This window comes from Numida meleagris, chromosome 14, assembly GCF_002078875.1.
Source record: "Numida meleagris isolate 19003 breed g44 Domestic line chromosome 14, NumMel1.0, whole genome shotgun sequence".
Classification (NCBI taxonomy): domain Eukaryota; kingdom Metazoa; phylum Chordata; class Aves; order Galliformes; family Numididae; genus Numida; species Numida meleagris.
The window spans coordinates 4,917,127-4,934,136 of NC_034422.1; the positions used below are offsets into that span (position 1 = coordinate 4,917,127).

Below are 17,010 nucleotides of genomic sequence, written 5' to 3' on the forward strand. Positions count from 1 at the left end.
CCGCGCTGAGGGTTTGTTTTGTTTTATGTGCCTTGTTTTGCAGCAGCAGCAGCAAATGCCCCGGAGCAGCCAAGAAGAGAAAGATGAAAAAGAGAAAGAAAAGGAGAAGGAGGGAGACAAGGAGGAAGACAAACAGGAAACAGAAAATGACAAAGAAGAACTGACAAAGTAAGCGAAGCCCTCCCCAGGTCCCCGCTGCCCACAGCGAGGGCTGTGCAGGACCCCGGGGTGTGGGAGCTCCCGGTTCCGCCCCGGCGGGGATGGGATGTGGGATGGAGTGTGGGATGGGATGCGACGACGGGACGTGAGATGGGGCATGGGACGGGATGCAGCAATAGGATGCAGGACGGGATGTGGTCCAGGGCTGCCTGACGCCATATGGGACTGCGTGTGCTCACCTCCTCCTCTGCAGGGAGGGAAGGAAGGGGAGCGCCTGCCCTCCTGTTCGTTCTCGTCCCTGCTGCTCCCAAACATCTCTCTGATGTACTTTTATTTTTAAACCTGCTCAACCCGCAAAGCCGCCCTGTTCCTCGGGCTTGTTTTGCTGTTGCGAGAGCCTCCCCGCGCCGCAGGAGCTGGCTGAGCACAGCGCTTCACCTTTAGCGTTACTGATGTCAGCGTGAGAGCTTCCAGAGTGAGGGATGGGAGCGGTTTTATGGCTGCGCCCGCCCCGCAGTCTGACACAGCCATAACTAACAGGGAGCGCCGGAGCTGCGGCGGGGAGAGGCTGGCACGCGGGCTGCTAGCGCTCCGTAATGGGCTTAATGCTTGCTTTAAAGGAACATCTGGCTTCATTATATCCAGGCTGCTGAGACATTTACCAGCAGGTCCTTTTCAGGAAGATAAATGAGGAGGAGGCAGTGATGAATTTGAATGGCCTGGTATTAAACCTGTCTCTGTCAGGTCCCTGCGTGCGCGCGGCGGTGGAGCTGCAGCCAGCTGCAGAACGACCCCCCCACCAATAACCCCAGATTAGGCAGGAAGAGGGTCTGTGTGTGCAAAAAATGCCGCCCCGCCCCTCCGAAAGCACCCCAGACACCTGCGGGGAAACTTGTTAGACCTAAAAACGGTGCCAACCCAACGATGATTTCCTCGCTCCCCGGTTTGGCAGGGACAAGAACGACGACACGTCCGGGGAAGACAACGATGAGAAGGAAACCGTCACCTCCAAAGGCCGCAAAACCGCCAACAGCCAGGGCCGGCGCAAGGGCCGCATCACCCGCTCCATGGCCAACGAAGCCAACAGCGAGGAGGCGGCCACGCCGCAGCAGAGCGCCGAGCTGGGTGCGTAGCTGAGGGCACGGGGATGGGGAGCACGCGGTGCTCTGCGCTGAGCGGTGTTGGTGTGTGTTAGGAGCCAGGAGCAGAATTTCCCCGCTCGTTTCCCTGATCTCCCGTGCTCGTCCCCAGTGCTCATCTGCCCCATCCGAGGGCTGCTTGGGGTAGGCAGGAATTCACAGTAGCATCCGCAGCCCCACTCGCGTGCGTCTGCCTGTGGCGTTTGCAGCCCTGATAGTGGTTACCCATGGAAACTGACTTAGAGCAGCAAAATAAATCAAGGAATTTGGCTGATTTTCCAGTGTTTTGTACTCCGTCAAGTACAAAATGATGACCGCACCACCTAAGGCAAGTGAAAATAAAGCAGGGTGACTCCTCTCGGTTTCCTTTCCCCGCAGTTCCTTGCCGCTCTGTTCCATGTGCTATAAATCACCCGGAGGTGTTTCGCTCCCTGTTCTGTGCTGACAACTGGCTGAAGCCTGATGGCGGGCGCTGCTCTCGTACCGCCGATATAAATAGTTCCCGGCACAGCGGAGCCCTGTGCTCCGACTCGAACTTGTTCAGCAGCGCTGCAGAGAAGCAGCAGATAACGCCGCTAACTCAGATGAGATTTTTCATCCCGGTATCTCGGAGCTGGGCGAGCAGGGAGAAAAGGCTTCAGACCGTGTTAGATTGGGAGAAGGAAATGGACAGATTCCAGCGGCAAATCTGAGCGAGTGGTTACTCTTTTTTGTCTCCAATCGTGCTTTAATTTAGGTTGGCAAAGGAAGTTATTGCGTTTTAAATACCGATTGAACATTAAAAAACAACACAAAACCATATTGTGGTTTAACTGCAGCGTGCCGGAGCTCCCAGTAGGCATCTGTTACATAACTGCAGAGCCTCAGTAAATATCGTTAATCAAAGCAAACAGGCCATCGCTCTGAGGCTCCTTGCCGTGCACTAACAGTCATCTCAGAGCTGAGCCTTGTGACACCCAGCTTCAGGCAAATGAGAGCAGAGTGCACTGGGGACACCCAGCTTCAGGGAAATGAGAGCCGCAGCCCCGCCTGTGCCCGGGGCGGGGATGGCCGTGAGGTCTCCATTTCCCTGTGCTGTGGGGCTGGAGGAAGTGCCCTGCTCGGGTTGCACCTGCAGCTGTGCCCCATAGCCTGGGGAGGGGATCCCTCTGTGTCAGGCAGCGATGCATCCTCCTGCCGGGTTCAGCCCCTGGAAGGTGCTCTCTTCCTTGTCGGTATTCTCCAGCCTAACCTACCGGCCTGTTTTCCATTCTAAAAGGACACTGTCAAAACATCTCTCATCCCTGCTGAAATAATGCTTCGCCTGTTGTTTAGAGTAATAACCCATTGGCAGCCCGAACCGGAAATCTGTTTCCTTACCGCGTTGTTTTTTTGCCTCTGACTCACAGCCCGGTTTGTTATTGTAGGGTTTGCTCTAGTGCCAGGCTGCCAGCGGGATGGGTGCACGGTGCTGCACGCAGGACCCCGGGGTCCCTGCACCAGGTGTGGGGTGGTGACAGCCACCCCTCCTCTCCCCATCGCCCTGTGCTGCTGCACGTCCCCGGGTTGGTCCCCCGGAGATGGGGCTCTGGGATGTCCCGGAGCGTGGTGACAAGCAGGCTATCCCCAGCAGCCCCTGTCAGCAGGGCCGGCTCCCTTGGCAGATACGGTTGGTGTGCCCGAGTCACCAGGGTGACGCTGTTTCTCCGTCTCTGCTGAGGGTGACGGTCCCACCCTGTGTCTGCCACCTCCAAAGCACGCAGCCGGTGTCGGCTCCGGCTTAGGTACCTGTTGTTGGCGGGCCAGAGAGCGTGGCACCCGTTCAGCAGGAAATATGGTGCCTCCCTCGAGCCATCTGGCTGCGCTTCCAGCCCCAAAGAAACCAGCGCGGAGCTCTGCGTCACCGCCACGCATCCCGGGAGGGTGCTGCACGCGGGCTGTGGTGCGCCTCCAGCCAGCGGGCCGGGGGCACGGTGTCTGCGGGTGGGTTTGGGATGTGGCACCCACCGCCTCGGTTTGGGATGAGACGTTGGTGTGGTTTGGTTTAGGAGGGGGTGTCCATGGGGTGGATTTGGGATGCTGAGCTGACGGTGTCGGTTCGGGCTCGCTCAGCCCATCCTGCTGACCGCTCTCTTCTCCTTCCTCCTCCCAGCCTCTCTGGAGATGAATGAAAGCTCTCGCTGGACTGAAGAGGAGATGGAAACGGCAAAGAAGGGTAAGAAACCACTTCTTTTCTTCCTTGCGTGGTGCTGAGGGGTCGGGGGAAGCGAGAGGGGTGTCAGGTGGTGCCATGTGGGGCTCCGGGAGCTGCGCTGATCCCCAGGACGGCAGTGTGGGGAGTGAGGAGGCCGCTCCACTGGATGTTCCAGGTGTGCGTGGCACGGGGCACAGCTCCGCACCGCTCTCCAAAGCTCCGTCCCTGTGGGTGGTGAGCCCCGGCGCTCGGCATCCTGAGCTGATTCAGAGCCTCTGCTGAGGCTGTCTCTAGAAGTGCTGAGCGTGGCACTGTGCTGCCTGCACTTCCCCTCGCAGCACCGGTGCCAGCACTCGCCGCTCTCCGTTTGCCCCAAGTCCGTTTGCTGCCGAGTTGCCGGCTGTGCGTCCTGCCTGCCTCGCTGCTGCTCCTCCTGGCCCGGGGGGGCTGTAAGCGCAAAATTAAAATGGAAATGAGTGCTGTGTGGGGACAGCCCTGTTTGGGAAATGCACCTGCTGCAGAGATGCTGGTGGCACGTTCCAGTGCTCCCAGGTGCCAGTGGAGCCGCGCACTCGGATTCCTTTGCCTGTGAATGTCCCAAAACGCTTGGCTCGCTTGCCTTAAACCATTCCAGCCCTCTTTGCAGCCCAGTGCCAGTCCTGTGTGTTGCTGCGCGCTGCTCTCCATAGACACAGACTTAATGGATAGACGTTAATCAGGCAGCGTGGCCCGGTGCCAGGCACGGGTGAGCAGGTGCCGGGAGGGGAGCGCTGCCGCGGAGACCTTTGTTTTGGAGATCGCATCTGGTTGCAAGAAAAGTGCCTCTCGCTGTTTGATGCTGGATGTGCACTGAAGGAGTCCTAAAAGCAGTGAAAGATGAAGTGTGTGAGCACGTTCCTGCTCCTGTAAGCTGAGCCTGGGGACCAGGATGGGGCAGGGGTTTGCTGCGTGCCGATGGCTGGTGATGTTCTGGCGTCTGCCCTGCGCTGGGGAGCCGGCAGCAGAGCCAGCAGCCTCGCAGGGAGAGAGCAGGGCTGCACGGAGCGCTTCCAAGTAGGAGAGGGCAGGAGTGTGTCTGTAGGGAGAGACAATAAAGGGGAGTACCGTGTTATTAAAGTTAACTAGGGGAACGAAAACCCAGCGAGAGGAAAGTTCTTGCTTAATGACACTTTTATTATGCAATAAACTTTGATTCACTCGTCTGTCAAAATGTGCTGAGATGGGTATAATTACGGGGTAGCGTGTTTTTCTGATGCTGCCTTGTTGCACAGGGGCCGTGATTACAGGTAAAAGCAGGAGGTTTTGGCTATCCAAGCAACTTGGTCCCCGTTGCATTTTGGGCCTGGCAAAGCCAGGTACTGCTCCATACAAGGCAATGTCAGGGCATGGGGGGAATCCAAGCAGGAGCTGGAGGCGGGCTGGGAGGACTGCTCGATGCCCCAGCGGGGCTGAGCCGCGCAGCAGCGGAGGAGCTGAACTCAATGAACCGGGAGGTTTCCGCGTGACCTTCGTTACTCTTTAAGCCCGCTATCTGTTCTCGCCCCGGCTCTGGGTTTTCCCCCACTGCCAGCATCTCACAAGTGGTTTTGCGCTCCCAAAGGAGGTCACGTGCCCATGGCAGCTTCTTGCTCACCTGAGTTCCCCCCAGGCCGTGCCGAGGCTGTATGCTCCTGGCGCATAGGACAGAGCCAATACGGTGCTCCCTGTGCCTTTCCTCCTTCTGCTGGGACAGAGGGGCAGGACTGGGCGGCCTGGTGCTGCCGGCGATGCCGTGTGGGCTCGTGCTGAGCAGGCAGGGCAGTGTGGAAGGTGCTGCGGCTTTGCTTTCCGTCATCGTGAATGTGGAAGTGCAGAGGAAAGGGCTTTTGGAAGGGCTGGGGCTCGTGGTGACGTGGGGCCGGTGTGCGTGCTCTCGTGTGAGCCTTTCGGTGTTTAATTCAGAGCGCGAGAAGCCAATGTCAATGAGTTAAATAACCCATGAAAACTCCTCAATAGTTCATTTTGGGCGGATGCACGATATTTCCTTGGATACAGGAGGTGGTTTTTTTTTTTTTGTTTTTTTTTTTGAGGGCTGATTTCTAAACCAGCACAGAACATAAGATGAATTTTGGACCAGCCTGAACCATTATTCTTTTTTTTTCCCCGGTCCCATTTTGCCCAGGAATCTAAAAAAAAAAAAGAAAAAAAATGTTTTTTTTTTTTTAAAGCCATTCATCTCTTCCCATTCCGGCACTGCCAAACCACATCAAGCGTGGCCCCGCGTAACGCTGCCGCTGTGCCCCCCCCGGCGCATCTGGGGGAACGCTTCTGCCGCGTGCAGGAGAGAGCTGCGAGGATTTGCTCAGTGAGTGTCAGCGAATGGCACACAAAAGGCCTGTCAGGGGGAAACGCTGGGTAATGACTATAATTTACAGCCCACGTTTTAATTTTGAGCGTTATTTTTTCAACAAAGAGGGAGCGGGAGCAATATCCGAACGAGGTGAAGAGAGAGCGCGAGGATCGCGCTGGGCTGCGGGACGGAGCCGGCCCTGCGGGACGGGGCAGCAGAGGGGGCAGGTAGGAGAGGGGCTGGGGGGGCTCGGCGCTCCGGGCACGGGGCTGGATGCACACAGGGCCAGGAGTGCATGCTGGGGCTGAGGGCTTCCCGAGGGTGGGGTGTGCGCCCTGCCCGCCCCGTGGGGACCCGTGTGCACTGCTGGGTGCCGGCTTCGCGGCGTCACTCACCTCTTTGTGCCACGGTCTCCCACGCGCGGCAGCAGGGGCTCTGCTGCGTGGAGCTGCTGTCAGCGCTGCCGACCACGCGTTGACGGCACCGCGGGCTGCGTGGTGCCAGCAGTTCTCCAGGGCTGGGTTATGGCACGTCTCGGCTGTGCCAACAGCACCTCCGTCCCTGCGCTCTGCGAGAGAGGCCGGGTACTGCTCTGGGTACCGTCAGGCGCAGGGAATGTGCTCGCTTCTTTTTTCCCTTCTAACCTTGACCCGTTGATCCACGTGAGCTCCCATTACAGGGTGCTTTACGGGCTCCCTCCGCCCTTGTGCGGAGCTGGGTGGAGCAGGGCTGCCCCGCAGAGCATCGCACCCAAACCCACTCCCGCGGCTCCCAACCTCGCACTGCGCTGCGCTCTTCCATCCATCCATCCATCCATCCATCCATCCATCCATCCATCCATCCATCCATCCGTCGGGGCAGGGGCTGTGCCCGCCCTGCGTGGTGCCGCCGATGCCCACGTGCTCCCAGTGCTCATCCCCAGCCACTCGGCGGGTCCCGGGGCACCGCACCGTGCCGGGATCGCGCCTCAGCAAAGAAACGTGCCGTTGATTCACTTCGGAGCGGAGGAAACTATGAGCCCAGCTTTGTTTTCCTGGATCCCTCCCCCTGCGCCGACATTCAGATGAGAGCGAGGGAGACAGAAAGTGAGAGAGGGAGGGAGGGAGCCGGTGCCAAGCGGCCGCACCCCTTGTCAGCTTGGGTCAGCGCCACGTTCGTTATTAATGCTCTGTCTAGAGGTCACATTCAGATGCAATGAGCCCTGGGTCAGCCAGAGGAACAGATTAGAGCTCGCTGCTCCGCACACAGCGCGGCACCGGCTCCGTCCGTAGGCTGCCAGGAGCGGGGCTGCGGCTGCTCCCTCCCCTTCGCCTTTCTGCTGCTTTTTCTTTTTTTCTTTATTTATTATTATTTCTTGGCAACGTCGGGCACCTCCTGAAAACTGCACAGCTCCCCCCCTGGAGCCCGGGGCTGTGGAGCGAGGAGCCGGGGAGCGCACACCGCTCGTGCTTCCAACGCCCGCGGAGCATTGCAGGGCCGGGCCATGCGTCCCCCTCGGCTCCGGGCAGCGGGGTCAGCAGCCCCCTCCCGCCCCTGACCTGCTTTCAAGCCCCAGCAGCTGCTCCAGCCGCCCATGGCTCTGCGATCCTCTCGCCCCCAGGATTTAAGGAACCGGCTTTGCTTTCTTCTCTTTCTCCGCCCGCTGCGAGGGAACGAAAGCAAAATGAACGGGGAGGGCGCGAGCGCAGCGCTCGTAGCGCTTGGCAGCGGGCAGCCGTGCCTGGGGGGGCTTTGAGGAGCGCCCGCCGCCCGGCCCGCTGCATGCTGCGGGTGTGCTCCCTGCCCGGCGCAGCGCGACCTGCGGCACGTAAGTACGGCAGCGGGGTCAGCGTGGGGGGGGTGCTTGGAGCAGCGCCGTGCCGAGCCCCCGCTGCGCCCGTAACTCCGCCGGTTGGAGCTATGGTTGCGCTGCCGGGGGCTGCCGAGCCGGGGTGTGCGGTGTGCCTGCGTGCGTGGCGTGTCCCCGCTCCCTCCCCGTGCAGAGGCAGCAGGTGTCGGGGTTTTGCGTCGGGGTTTTGTGCGTGGCACCGTGCGCCGGTGAAGATTGCGCTGCAGCGGGGACCGCGGGTTCCATCTGTCCCCATTTGTAGGGCTCGGTCCCACTGCTGGTCCCAGCGGAGCCCGGCTGCTGGTAAACCTTTGCCCTGGGCACAGCAAACCACCCCGGCCCCCAGCATTGCGCTCGGTGCCGCGCTGAGCCCAGGGGCACTGAGCCAAGGGGACGATGAGCCAAGGGGCCGGTGGCTTGTTTGCTTTGGGGCTGCAGCCTGGCTTGTGGCACAGGGGGAGGGCTGCCCCGAGCAGTTGGTTACCGGATGTCCCCTTTTTTTTTTTTTTCTTTCTTTTTTTTTTTTTTTTCCCCTTTATAAGCAGCGTGGTGATGGAGGTCGCGAGTTTTGCAGGCTGGGAGCTGCAGAGTTAAAGCTCCAACTTGCTTCTTGGCTTGCCCCGGCCTTTTGTGGTGCTCAGCGCTGTGTGATGCCTGTGCGCTGCGTGCAATTCGATAAGCCCCGGTGCTGGGACAGGGCAGGATACAGCACAGCTGCGGCTTAACCCTTGCTGTGCCGGGTCGCAGGAGTGGCTGTCGGGCTGTCATTGGGGCATAGCTCCCAGGTGCATGCAGGGCCACCACGGGAGCCCTAACGTGGGACGTGCTGAGCTCTGCAGCTCCGGGGCTGGCGGCAGCCTGGAGACAGAGGGCGGAGGCACACGGGCAGTCCCTGCTCCCATGCTCTGTGCGCTGTGGCCTCCGCGCTGGAAAACCCCTTACAAAAGAGGAAAGTGCTTTTCGCAGGTTCATTCCCCGCAGGTTTTCAGCTCTTGAAGTCATCGTTTGCGGCAGCACCATGCTCAGTCTGCCTGTCTTGAGTGCACGGCGCTGGGCAGGAGCTGGGGAGCTGCGCCTGCAGCACCGCACCAAGCAGGACGGCTCCGTGCCCGGGGCATCCATCGGTGCGCCCACACCCCACACTGCTCGCTGCTCCAACCCGCCGTGTCCGCATGACCCTGTACAGTCCTGGGGCTACAGGAAGGAGACAGCACCTGGGGGTGCCCACGTGGGGATGCTTCCTCCTCCACCCTGCCCCATCCCACGCTGGCAGGGTTCTGGGCATGGCGGTGCTGTCCCGAGGGGCAGGGAACACCTCCTGCCCCCGTGCTGTGGCTGCGGGATGTTCTGTTCCTGAGGCACTCAGCTCAGGGCCTTTTTCCCCATGGAAAGACAAACAGGCCATCCGAAGTCATCCTGGGAAGCCCTGCAGACGGGTGCTGTGACCATATTGTTCCTGCAGAGCTTGGCGCGCGCTGCGGGTGTTTCCCATCCTGTGTGGATAATGCTGTCCTTGTGCGAGCCCATCTGGCTCTAAACCCTTCTCCTTCCCTCCCGCTACCGCAGGTCTCCTCGAGCATGGGCGGAACTGGTCGGCCATTGCCAGGATGGTGGGCTCCAAGACCGTGTCGCAGTGCAAGAACTTCTACTTCAACTACAAGAAGAGGCAGAACCTGGATGAGATCCTACAGCAGCACAAACTGAAAATGGTGAGCACCCTGTCCCAGGAGCCTGCCGCGTCCCACAGCCGCAGGGGAACCCGGGTGTTTTGGAGAACGTGTTGGGGTGGGAGCACGGGGACCAGGCAGCGCAAATGGTGTGGATGGGGCTGCCCACCAGGCTCTAGGAGCTCTGCAGGAGGGCAGCTGCCAAAGGGATGCAGGGGTTTGGGACAATGCATGGGAAGGAGGGGCTGAGCCCAAAGCTGCGGCGGCGGGACAGGTGTTGTGCAGACAGGGCTGATCCTGGAGGTTGTCTCTGTGGCATGCGTGCATCTCTGTGCCTCGGTTTCCCAGTGAGAATGGGCTGACGCTGCTTTTCTGCCGTACGGTCCAGGGTATGAATGAAGTGGGGCTCATTGAGTGTTCTGGAGATAGCACAGACTGCTAAGAGCAGCCGAGGATTATAATTATTTCATCTGTAGAGTATCCTGGGGTTCCCGGTTTCTGGCTAATAGAATTCACATGGCTGAACCCCCAAGGGGTGCTTTGAAAATGCAAAGGACAATGTTCAATGCAGGAATCTCTCCAAGCAAGCTATTACAGCAAGAGTAAAAAGAAAGACAGGAAAACATTCAATGACTCACCCAGGAATTTAATATCCTAGTCAGTCTATAGGAATGAGAGAGAGAGAAGACACTGGCGATTCTTTTCTTATTAATTCTCTACGCACACAGACACTCCTGTGTTCCTGTGTTTCACCAAATTGTGTTTAGAAACAGAGCAAACGATACAAAAGGCAAAAAATATAAAGCCTGGAGTGAAATGTGCATAAAGCCCTCCGAATGTAAAACGTTATAAAGATATCTTTGTTCGTTACGGGGGAGCATCTGAAATAAGATCATGCTGCTTAGCTGGCAGTGGACTCGGTGTTTATTAATTTACTCCGCTTCCTAATGTTTCAGAAATTATATCACAGAAGGGTTTTTCTGCAGAGCCACATTTCTCCCTGCCTCCGTCCCTCCAAGGCAGCGCTGCGCTGCTCCTGTCTAATTGCTCACTCTCACTTGCAGTTGATATCAGCATCATCATTTTATTTTCTGAGCATTCGAGGCTATGGGATTCGGTTTTGTCGAAGAACAATGAGCGTTCAGCTGTTATTTATTGTACTCTATTGTTTTGTGGCAACAGCAGATGCCAGAAAGCTGAAAAAAATGAAAGAACAACCGAGATTAAATTGCCATAGACCTTCCTTCCTGACTCCTAAATATATTCACGAGCAAACCGAGCCTCCTAATCCCCTCCTGTAGCCAGCACTCGGCCTTGGCCTCCGCAGAGCGCGCATGTGGCCGTGGTGTCGTCGCGTGGGTTTGCGTGACATCCCCAGATTGCTCCCTGCCCTCACGACAGTTATCATGGATGGCGTGCGAGGAAACCACTTGGCACTGCCTTCCTTCCTTTCGCTTCATGAGAGCAAACTCAATTAGCAGCTCTCAATAGTTTCCCAAATGGGGCTCGTCTTGTAGGTGCGACGTGGGGCCGGAGGGCTCGCTCCGGCCCGGCTGGGGTTGAGGAGCTGTGGGGATGAGTGGTGGCCGTCACCCGCTGAGGATGGGCAAGCAGAGCTGGAGGTGTCCCCGTGCCTTGGAATGCATCGGAGCGTCCTGCAGCGCCTCGAGGCCTCGCTGTGTCTGCACGGCGTGTTTTGGCTCGGGCTCGCTGCTGGGTGGCTCGGACAGTCCCGGCTCGGCATCTCGTCGCCTTGACCTTCTGCGTGCCGTGCTCGCTAATCTCTGGGGAAAGCGGGGCGCATGGATACGTGGTGTCCTCCCACTCTTCTTGTCAGCGGTTGGAGATAAGGCGCTGTCTTCACCACCACCTCCTCACTGGGTGCTTGCTTTGGTCTAGGAGTTGGTCTCGATGATCTTTATGGGTCCCTTCCAACTCTGGATGTTCTGTGATTCTAGAGGCTGCCTGGGCTTGTTGTGGTGTGTGCAGCTGCGATGGGTGAGGGATCCCCAGGCTGCTGCCAGTGCTGCTTGGTTGCTGCCAGCAGCGTTTCTGTGATTCCCTGCTCTTCAGGGGGTGCCGGGTGCAGACCTAGCAGGACAGCCTGGTGGCCTCTTGGGCAGATCCAACGTGGTTTGTGCCGCGTGCCAGAGCTTGAGGTGGGAGGCTGAGGCTGTCCCCAGCGTGGTGGGCAGAGGGGTGCTGGGATCAGCACTCTGTCCTGTCACCCCAGACTGCATCTCACCCATCTGCGCTGCCCTTCGTTGTGGCTTTTTTGAAGCTGCAGTTGAATGGGATATCTCCCATTTTGCTACTGCGAGGTCTCACCCAGAGCCTGTTCAAGTGGCACCGCATCCCAAAGTGCCAAGAAACACCTGGTAGGCAGAGAGCAGAGGCTGGAATAACACAAAAGGAGCCAGGCAAATGGCCCAGGCAGCTTCTTGCAGGCTCAGTGGTGGTCGCTCAGATTAAGCGGAGCACACTGTGATGGTGGGGTTGCCTGGCTGCAGGCATGGCTCATGGAGCCTCTGGACTGCTGGAGGCATGGAGGATCCCTGGGTGCAGCTGGGATCTGGATGCTGCTGCCCCAGGGCCGCTCGTGCTCAGCTCATTCCCCAGCGAGGAGCCCGCTTGCGGCTTGCACTGAGTCACAGACCCGTGAGTAAGAGGCAGAGAGAAGTCTTTGCCATAGTAACGTAGGGGCTTTGTCATCGCATTAGCATGATGGGGAACTGCTGCTTCAGACCAAAACCTGCTGTTACCACAGTGCTGCTCAGCCAAGGTGTGAGCGCAGGGCACGGTGACCGGGCACAGGGGCGGGACGGGGCGGGAGCTTGCAGCACACAGTGCTTTCTCAAGTGCCTTTTTTTCCTCTCTCCTGCCCGGTTTGATAAAAATAGCCTTTGAGCAAGCAGCGTTTCCAAGCAAAAAGCGGCTGTATTTGTTTGTTTTATCTGGAAGTTTTTTAAAGGATTGAAAAGTCGGGGGGAGGGCAGGGACCAGCTCTTCCCAGCGCACAGATCCAGCAGCAGAGTTAACGTTTCCGCCGTGGCTTTATCTTCTCATCCATGTAAATAAACGTCCTACACACGTCATCCGTGTGGGGCTTACAGGGAGAGCCGGAGATGATGGGCCTGTTCCTACTGGTAATATTTACTTAAGCAACAAGAGCAGGAAACAATAGCAAAAGCGAGACTTTTCCTTGGGGTGGGCTGCAGGCAGCAGCATGTGAGCCCTTGCGGCTGTGGCACGTGGCCCCCGGGGCGCACTGCGCTCGGACAGCACCGAGTGGAAGGCAAAATCCTGCACCCCGTGCAACGCTGTGCCCGCCCCATGCACGGGGTGCAGCATCCACAGGGCTCCCCCGGTGTTGTGCTCCCCAGGAAGGGGCAACTCCAAGCACGGCTGCGTACCAGTCCTTCTCTGCTCTTGGCTGAGACTGTGCCGTTGGGCTTCTGGATGGTGAGTGCGGCCCTGGAGACCCCTTTTTGGAGGGTCTGTGCACGTTAGGGCTCAGGACTGGGGTCACAGTGGTGCTGGTGGCCCTGCTGTCCCTGCCGTGGCAGCTGCCGTCCTGCTCTGCTTTCCGTCTCACCTTCCTCTTCCTCTTCCCCAGGAGAAAGAAAGAAATGCGAAGAGGAAGAAGAAAAAAGGCACCGCTGCTCAGAACGAGGAAGCCGCCTTCCCTCCTGTGGCCGAGGACGAGGAGATGGAGGTGTCGGGGACGAGCGGCAACGAGGAGGAGATGGCCGAGGAGGCCGAAGGTGAGGTGCCCGGGGGCTGCAGTGGGGGGCACAGTGTCAGCATTCCGAGGGCCGTTCCAACACTTTTGGGTTTCAGGCCTCTCAAGGGTTTCAGTCTGCCCTGGGTCACTGCCCTCCTCCCGCGTCTGTCTAGGGGATGGTTATTTTGGGGAGGTCATGCAAAGGAAGAGCTGCCATTGTGGCCATCCCCATCCCGTTGGGTGGGTGAGCTCTGGGGGCTGCCGCAGGTTGGGAGCAGTGAGGCTGGAGGGCTCATCCAGTCATTTCCTCCTTGTTCCCTTTTTAAGGGAGCGTTTTCCTCTCTCTCAGCCGTACCAAAGAAAGGAAACAACTTGAAAGTGACAATTTTCAGCTATTTATCGCTTAGAAAGCGCTGCAGCGAGTTTGGAGAAAATGTGCATAATTTTCCAACAATAGCCCCATTTGACTTTTGTCAAAGTAATTTAATAACTTAACCAGCAGTGCTGGCACCCTGCTGCTTCCTGGCCTTAGCACCCAGGCTAATGGGACTTGAAATGGGAAATCTTTTCAAATCATTGTTGAAAGTGACTCATTACAAGGCAGATTCCAGGTAAATCTTTGTGCGAGGTGATACGTGACTCAGAGGCGCAGAGCAGAAGGTGGTTATTGCTCTTTGTAAGAGTGGTTGAGAGGAAACAATGTCGTTTTGAGATTAAAGACAGATCTGACATGCTCGGAGGCTTTCCCTTCCCAGTCCCCAGTTCCAATTGCTCCTGTTGGACGGAGGGGACTGGTGCTGGAGCAGCACACTGTGCTCTCTTGGCTGAGCCCTCGGATATCTCTGCAGCCCCTGTGTGCAGAGCAGCATTGAGCAGGAGGGTCTGACCCCACTCACTGCAAATCCCATTTCTGTGTCCCTGAGTGGCTGCATTTCACTCATTCATTTCATTCTTTAACGCTAAGAAATAAATGCTGGAAAATGGTGAGATTCCCGATATGCTCCTGGCACATTTTGCTGCCGAGCAGAGGACTTTGGATGTGCTCAGATGTACAGCTCTCAGGACACAGCGTGTCTCCGTGTCACTCATTTCCCTGCAAATTGTGCTGCTGAAAAGAGACAAAAGGGAGAGCTGTGGGAAAGCCCCTGTGTCCATTTGGAGATGAGTGTAAGAGCTATGCCCACGGGACATTATTGCGGGCATTGTGTGGTCTCCTGCCCCTCTGTAGGGTGAATATAGGTCATAGACCCAACCTCTCAGCAGTTCCTTCATCTGCCATGATGTGTGGGCATTTGTATTTCCAACCCATTTCAAGCTGTTAGGTTTGCAGATGATCCTTTACATTTACTCTGGTACGGGCTGCCCAGAGAGCTTGTGGGTGCTCTGTCCCTGGAAGTGTCCAAGCCAAGGTTGGATGGGCCCTGGGCAACCTGATCGGTGGGGGGCAATCAGCGCATGGCAGGGGCTGGGGCTGGATGATCTTTAAGGTCCCTTCCAACCCAACCGTTCTGTGATTCTGTGATTTAATAATTAACCTGTCCTGCAGCACTGGCAGAGCTTTGCTTTCTCCGACCCTGACCTCCTTTCCTTTGTCACTGGCAGCTTAAGCAGCAACAAACAGGCGCGGTGTTTTGGGCCGGCCCCAGCTGCCCCGAGGCTGGCAGAGCTGGGGACATGGGCACCCTAAGTCACATGCCGTGCCAGCAGCAGCTCCGGGAACGGGGCCGAGCTGCGGGGCCATGGGTGAGGGAGGCCACCAGGGAGTGGGGCCAAATGGTGGATCCAGGCAGGGTGTTCCATCTGCACCCCACTCCAGTCGCTTGGTCTCTGGGCTGGCTGGGTTTAGTGGGCTTTGAGGGGTGAGACCCTGGGCGCATCCCCGCTGCCGGGGATCCCAGCACCACGCTCCGAGTGCCGGGATCGTCTCCTCTTCGGAGCGCAGGCGTTCTCCTCCCTTGGGAGGGGGCGGAGGCAGCGGTATGGGAAGTGAGAATCTCAGCCCGATCCTTATTTTTATTTCTTCCCTTTTCTCAGCTGCAGTAAATAACAGCTCCGACACCGAGAGCATTCCCTCGCCAAGGCCCGAAGCCAAAGAGGGAGGCGAAAGCGGGGCCAAGGCACCACCCGGGCCAGGAGGTGACTCCGGCGCGGAACCGCCGCTCAAGTTGGAAGAGGCTCCCACACCCCCCGACGCCGCTGCGGCCCCCGCCACCCCCGCCACCAACCCCGCTCCTGCCACCAGCCCTCCGGAGGAGGACCCCAAGGCGCCCGGCGGCGAGGAGAAGGCGCAGGAGGAGCTGGTGGTGGACGTGGTGAAAACGGAGGAGCCGGAGGAGAAGGCGAGCGAGGAGCCCTGCAAGAGCGAGGTGAAGGAGGAGGGCGAGGACGGCCAGGAGAAGGACAAGGGGAATGACAAGAAGGCGGAAAGCGGTGTCGGCAGCGTGGGGACGGCGGAGGCTGAGGGGACGCCCAAAGCTGAGAAGAAGGAGAGCCATAAAGGCAGTAAAGGCCAAGGGGTGAACCCCGACAGCGACTCGAGCGCGACCTGCAGCGCCGATGAGATGGACGAGCAGGATGCTGTGGACAAGAGCAGGTAGGAGCGGGGGGGCGTGGGTGAGATATCACTTCCCCAGGTGCAGGAACGTTCCCGGCTGTGTCCTCACATGGCAGTGGCCCTTTGGCAATTGCTTACGCAGGGCCCGTGGCAATGTCCCTGAGCAGTGGCCACAGGCAGGTGCTGGGCGCAGAACCGCTGTGTCCGCCGCTCTCAGCCCATGCGGGTGACGCAACAGAGCGGGACGTGCCCTTGGGGACAGCTGAGTTATGCAGAGGCGTAGACTGGGCCGCCTGCGATCAGGGCTGGGAACAGATTTTCTGTCTGAGTCGATGCTGGCAGGGGAGCAGTCATGTTCCCAGCGCCAGGAGGGGAGAGCTGCTGCCCCGAAGGAGATGCTACTGGGATCTGTAGAAGTGAAATACCCATGCTGGTCATAAGGCAGCAGAGTGGTGAGGACTGTGCGGGGAACTGCAGGAACAGCGATAGGGCCTGAGACCCACAGCCCCCCAGCATCTGACCACCCTGCATTGCTCCTGGGACAGGGAGGGGAAGCACTGCGCTCTTGAGAGGAGAGATGTCCTGTTCCCCTCCCGTCCCTTCCCAACACGGCCACAGAGCCCTCCCACCCAAGAGCCTCACAAATGGGACAGGGTTTCCTGTTGCTTTTTTTTTTTAATAGAATATACATAAATACATGTGTCTTGTAGTATTGCTTTCTCTGGTGGCTCGTACTTCTATCCACGTGGCTGTTGGGCCAAGAGGGACCTCCTGAATCCACCCTGCATGGTATGGAGGGACGGAAGCCTCTCTGTGCTCTTGTCCCAGTGCTGGGACCAAAGCTGGTGTCCTGCATCCAGTGTCCTCTGTCCCTCCCAAGAGGGGGTGGTGCCCCAAGGCCGGTCGGGCTGTACTCCGCGCTATGCATCGGGCTATTTACAATGCAACCAAGTGTAGCAGTGGCACAAGATGATAGGGAGCTGTCATGCATCTGTACCACCTGTAACCCAGGAGGGTACTGGCCCTGATGCAGTGAGGGCGAATTGCAGGAGCATCCATCAATTGTGTGCCCGTGGGAGCAGCCCCACACTGGCAGCAATGCAGGCAGGGATGGGGATGCTGTGGATGCAGCTGGCTGTGACCCTGCTGCGAGGCCAGGGCCTCTTGGCTGGGTGCTGCTCTCCGGCAGTGGAAGGAGGCCAGCACCACCCCTCCCCGCCCTCTCCTCCTTCCCAGACAGGAGAAGCCTCCCTGTGAGAGGGAGCGAGGCCAGCAGCAGGGCTCCGCGCCTCCCGTCCAACATTAACCCAGCCCAAATGGGACAGCAGCACATTTGCCAGCTCCCAGCTGCAAAGGAACCGTGTCTTCTTGGGAACAGCTATTTCATCCTGGGCTCCTTCCTGAGTCAGTGCCTGTCTGCTCACCAAACGATTACCG

At 58.4% G+C, this 17,010-nt stretch overlaps 1 protein-coding gene across 17 annotated transcripts in view; it reads left to right on the forward strand.

The window, feature by feature from the left end:
• The window catches only part of NCOR2 (nuclear receptor corepressor 2), a 168,190-nt gene that overhangs the window by 118,667 nt on the left and 32,513 nt on the right, over nt 1-17,010 (forward strand). For 16 of the 17 annotated variants that reach the window (XM_021412549.1, XM_021412556.1, XM_021412559.1 and 13 more), the window contains 6 exons: nt 44-168; nt 1,112-1,284; nt 3,430-3,492; nt 9,195-9,337; nt 12,912-13,059; nt 15,054-15,612. In XM_021412549.1, coding sequence (XP_021268224.1) covers nt 44-168; nt 1,112-1,284; nt 3,430-3,492; nt 9,195-9,337; nt 12,912-13,059; nt 15,054-15,612 — 1,211 coding nt within the window. The remainder of the gene's footprint in view (nt 1-43; nt 169-1,111; nt 1,285-3,429; nt 3,493-9,194; nt 9,338-12,911; nt 13,060-15,053; nt 15,613-17,010) is intronic. The other variant, XM_021412554.1, reaches the window with a different exon arrangement.